Raw genomic sequence first — 4,275 nt, forward strand, 5'->3', positions numbered from 1 at the left:
CAGAGGGGTTACAATTACATGGGCAGGATAATGCATACATTTCTTACCAAGCATTGCAGCCTCCTCCTTTGTTTACCCTTCACATCCCTTCCCTACCTCCCCCCTACCTCCCCACCACCCAATCCTCCCCCTCCCCCCCACTCCTGAACTTCTTAACTTCCAAAACCATATATTCCTTATAAACTACCTCTTAACTTCCAGATCACTATATTCTTTACAAATTACTTCTTAGCTTCCAGAACATTATGTTCTTTAAAACCTACCTAGTTTTAGATATTTTGTTATAGTAACAGAAAACAGACTGATACTATGTTTGTAACTTCTTTTCAAAACAGTGGAAAGAATGTATATCACCTATCAATAGCTAGCTATAGGTAGATAGATAGATAAATAGATAGATTAGATAGATAGTTATACCTACATATATACAAAGAGAGAGGGGGGGACAAATATTAATAATGACTAACCTAGATTAAAGACACATCAATGACTCCTTGTATCATTCATTAATTGTAGGTTTGGAAAAGCTTTTAATAAAAAAAAATTTAAAAGCCAGGTGCCAGGTGGCTCATGCACGTAACTCTAGCTACTCAGACAGCTGAGATCTGAGGATCGAAGTTGAAAATCATCCCAGTCTGGGAAGTCTGTGAGATTTTATCTCCAATTAAACACCAAAAAGCTGGAAGTGGAGATGTGGCTCAAGTGATAGGGTATTAACATTGAGCAATAAAGCTCAGGGGCAGTGCCTAGGCCCTGAGTTTAAGCCCCAGAACTGGAACAAAAAAAATAGAAAAATTGTATCTATAGTCTTGTGGGTTTTTTCCTTGAATTATCTTTAAGCAGTTGTACAATTCAAGTTTGTGAGTGCAATGCTCACAACTCCACCCCAACTCCATCCCAAACCATCAATTTTCCTGGCTCCACTTTCATAGATGTACATTTACCCATTCATCCTCTCTCCTGTCTGTCCCTGCACCTTTAAAATGTTATTCATTCCATTTCTTAGTGGGAAACATTTGCATACTGTCCAATTGTCCATTAAAAAAAACTAATAAGGAAAGTTTGGAGCATAACTTTATAATCATGGCCAAGTTCACTTGCGGATCATTTTTATACATTCATTTGTAAACTCTAATAAGGCGTTTTAGGGCTGGCTGTTTCATGTTTTCTCCTGATGGGGCCCTTCCTGTTCTTCTTGCCATTGTGTTTCTTCTTATGGCAATTGTTGTCTTTGCCATGTTCCTTGGCTGCTTCAGCTCGCATCCACTGCTTAATAGTGAGACTATGTGGGCTGACGCAGACTCTTCTGCGCTTCACATGAAGGCTGCCAAGAAAGGAAGATAGTGATCACTGATGGAAAAGACCGATCACGATGCCCTCTACACATAAATGCATCATTGAACTCTTTGAAGATGACAGTGAAAGCAAATAAATAAAAGACAAAAAAATACAAGCACCCACAGCATAGTGATGTAAAAACAGCCCCACTTCTGGACACAGCATTCTTAGGGAGTACACTCTAAAGCCGAACATCAGGAATGTCAGTTTTGACTCTTCCCTGTTGCTGGAGTCCTGAGACATCAACAGACAGTATCAAAAGGAGGAGAAAGAGGTAAAAGTGGTAAGAACAAACAAAAAGAAAAAAAGAAGAAGAAGCAGAATAAGGAGCAAGAGGAAAAAGAGAAAAACAAACTATAATATAAATAAATAAATAAACACAGAACTAGCTGGGCAATGGTGGCTCACGCCTATATTCCTAGCTCCTCAGGAGGCTGATTTCTGAAGATCACAGTTTCAGAGCCAGACCAGGCAGGAAAGTCCGGAAAACTCTTATCTCCAATACACCACCAGAAAACCAGAAGTGGCACTGTAGCTCAAGTGGTAGAACGTTAGCCTTGAGCTGAAGAGCTGAGGGCAGCACTGCCCAGGCCCAGGATTCAAGCCCCACAACCATAAAAACAAAACAAAAAACAGAACTAGTCTCTTCCTTGCTCAAGCTTTATCTAACAAAATCCATCTCATTCTCATGACCCATCTCAGACACTGCTGGCATTTCTGAATCTTCTGAGCTCTTCTTTTTCCTTTCAGTCTCTATGGTGAGAGTTACTTCTCTCCTGGCACTTAGTTTAATAAACATAGTTTAGTACTATGTTTTTTATTTAGATTTGTTTTTGTGTTTGATTTACTATGTTTTTGATTCATTACATCTCTCCTTCTAAAATGATACTCTTTGAGGAAGGAATAATCTTTATTCACAGTAGGAACTGTAATTCATTGCAGATATAAAGTGAATGTTCAACAAAACAATGCACTAAAATATTTTGGGGATATTAAAGCTTAAAATAATATAGATTTATACCACAGCTCAAAATTTATTTTCTTTTTTGTCTTTATTGCCCCATCATACACATCCATTAATCTTTTTCTCTCTTTTTTATTAGTGCGTATCAATTCTTTTTTTGGGTGGGGGTTCCTGTCATGGAGCCTAAACTCTGGGCCTGGGCGCTGTCCCTCAGTTCTAGAGCTCAAGGCTAGTGCTCTACCACTTGAGCCACAGTGCCACTTCCAGCTTTTTTCTTTTTGCTTATGTGGTGCTGAGGAATCGAATCCAGGGCCTCAGGCATGTAAGGCAAGCGCTCTACCACTGAGCCACCTTCCCAGCTCCTAGTGCATATTAATTCTGCATAGGAGTTTTATTCAGATATTTCCATATATCCATATAATGTACTTCAATCAAGTTTACCCTATTATTCTTTCTTATCCCAGTCTCTCTCATTTTTTATTTTATTTTTTTTTGGTCTGTCATGGGGCTTGAACTCTGGGCCTGGGTGTTGTCCCTCAGCTCTTCAGCTACCACTTGAGCCACAGTGCCACTTCTAGGTCTCTGGTGGTTTATTGGAGATAAGAGTTTCATGGACTTTCCTGCCCAGGCTGGCTTTGAACCATGATCCTAAGATCTCAGCCTCCTGAGTAGCCAGAATCTAGAATTACAGGCGTGAGCCACTAGCGCCTGGCTTACAGTCTCCCTTTTTTAAAAACCAATTTGAATGGGTGCTGAATTCTATCTTTATACATGTTTATAAACATGTTCCCTCTCTTTACCTTTTCCTTTCATCCTCCCTTACCCCCCCGATCCCCACGCCCAAAGTCTTTTTTTTTTCTTTTACATGTAGTTCTTTATAGTTTTCAGGGCATTTTTATATTTCACATGATCCTTACAACAACCTCATAAACTAGGCAAGATATGAAAATTATATTTTACAGTCCAGGCAGCTGAGTATAGCAGGGACTGAACTGATGGGCTCCATTTTGAATCCATCCGTCATCTTTTGGAGAGCCTCCATCTAAAGCCTTCACAGAAATGTTGTAAAGCACTCCTGAGGCCAGATTGTCCTAAGGAGTGCTGGCTTGCACAACAGTTTGAACAGGTTAGTTCCACCTAAAAGTGTGGTTATTCCACCTACATGTTGCATTCTGTCCAAAAAGGATGGTACAAGACAGGGTCTTCAGTTATTGACATAAATAGTCATCATAGGACCATGAGAGAAAAAATCAAATGATAGTTGGCTGCCAGAAATAGAAACTTCTACTTGTCTTATCCGCAAGGGAACTTGATATTGCAATTGCTCAAGAGGCCATGTTTTATGGGGCTGTGTTCCATTGTTCTTACCATGTTTACTACATCCTAAAAACAACTTACAATTGCCTATATCCATATTTCATAACCTGCTTGGAATCATCCATCTTTACCACCCCTAGCACTGCTCTCCATATAGGACAACTCATGTGGGCAGAAAGAGATTGTCCAAGTAAAGGGTCTTCTAATCGTTAGGGGCTTCCCTCCCAAAGCAAACTTATGACTGGAGGACACACTTTGTGGCCATATGTCTGCCAACATAACTGTTATAATCCCTTACATTACCTTGCTCACAGTTTCCAAGTCAGAGACTTGGCTAGGTGAACCAGCTTTCACTGGATGTGTTAACGAAAACAACAAAGACGGGCCTCTTCCATTGTATGAACAGAAATGCATGAGACAAATGCGTTTCTTCTGTTAGTCTACCAATTAGGAAAATAAGTGATCAACAAAACATGTGACCACTTGTCTTCCAAAAGATAGGTGAAAAGGACTAACAGGAATTTTGTGCTTTCCTAATTATAAGTCTTAGCACATCCACCCTCATTTGACCCACATACAAGCCACTGAGAGAGACTGCACAGGTGTTCTTCTCAACTAATGAATGAGCAAAGCAAATCTCAATGTGTTCAAGCTTC

General features: G+C 39.9%; 1 protein-coding gene across 1 annotated transcript; it reads right to left on the reverse strand.

Annotated features, from left to right (window-relative positions):
• Positions 1-1,131: 1,131 nt before the first annotated feature.
• Ccl28 (chemokine (C-C motif) ligand 28) lies at positions 1,132-3,744 on the reverse strand. Its single transcript, XM_013037358.1, has 2 exons — positions 3,701-3,744; positions 1,132-1,324 (listed from the first exon to the last, which is right to left on the reverse strand). The coding sequence occupies exons 1-2, from the start codon at positions 3,742-3,744 to the stop codon at positions 1,132-1,134; spliced, it is 237 nt and encodes a 78-aa protein (XP_012892812.1).
• Positions 3,745-4,275: the final 531 nt, after the last annotated feature.

This window comes from Dipodomys ordii, unplaced genomic scaffold, assembly GCF_000151885.1.
Source record: "Dipodomys ordii isolate 6190 unplaced genomic scaffold, Dord_2.0 Scaffold11886, whole genome shotgun sequence".
In the NCBI taxonomy this organism is placed as follows: Eukaryota; Metazoa; Chordata; class Mammalia; order Rodentia; family Heteromyidae; genus Dipodomys; species Dipodomys ordii.

Coding starts and splice junctions, on each gene's coding strand:
- Ccl28 (XM_013037358.1), bottom strand. CDS start 3,744: ATGGATGATTCCAAGCAGGTTATGAAATATGGATATAGGCAATT. Junction 1,325..3,700: donor AAATATGGATATAGGCAATT/GTAAGTTGTTTT, acceptor CTTTCTTGGCAG/CCTTCATGTGAAGCGCAGAA.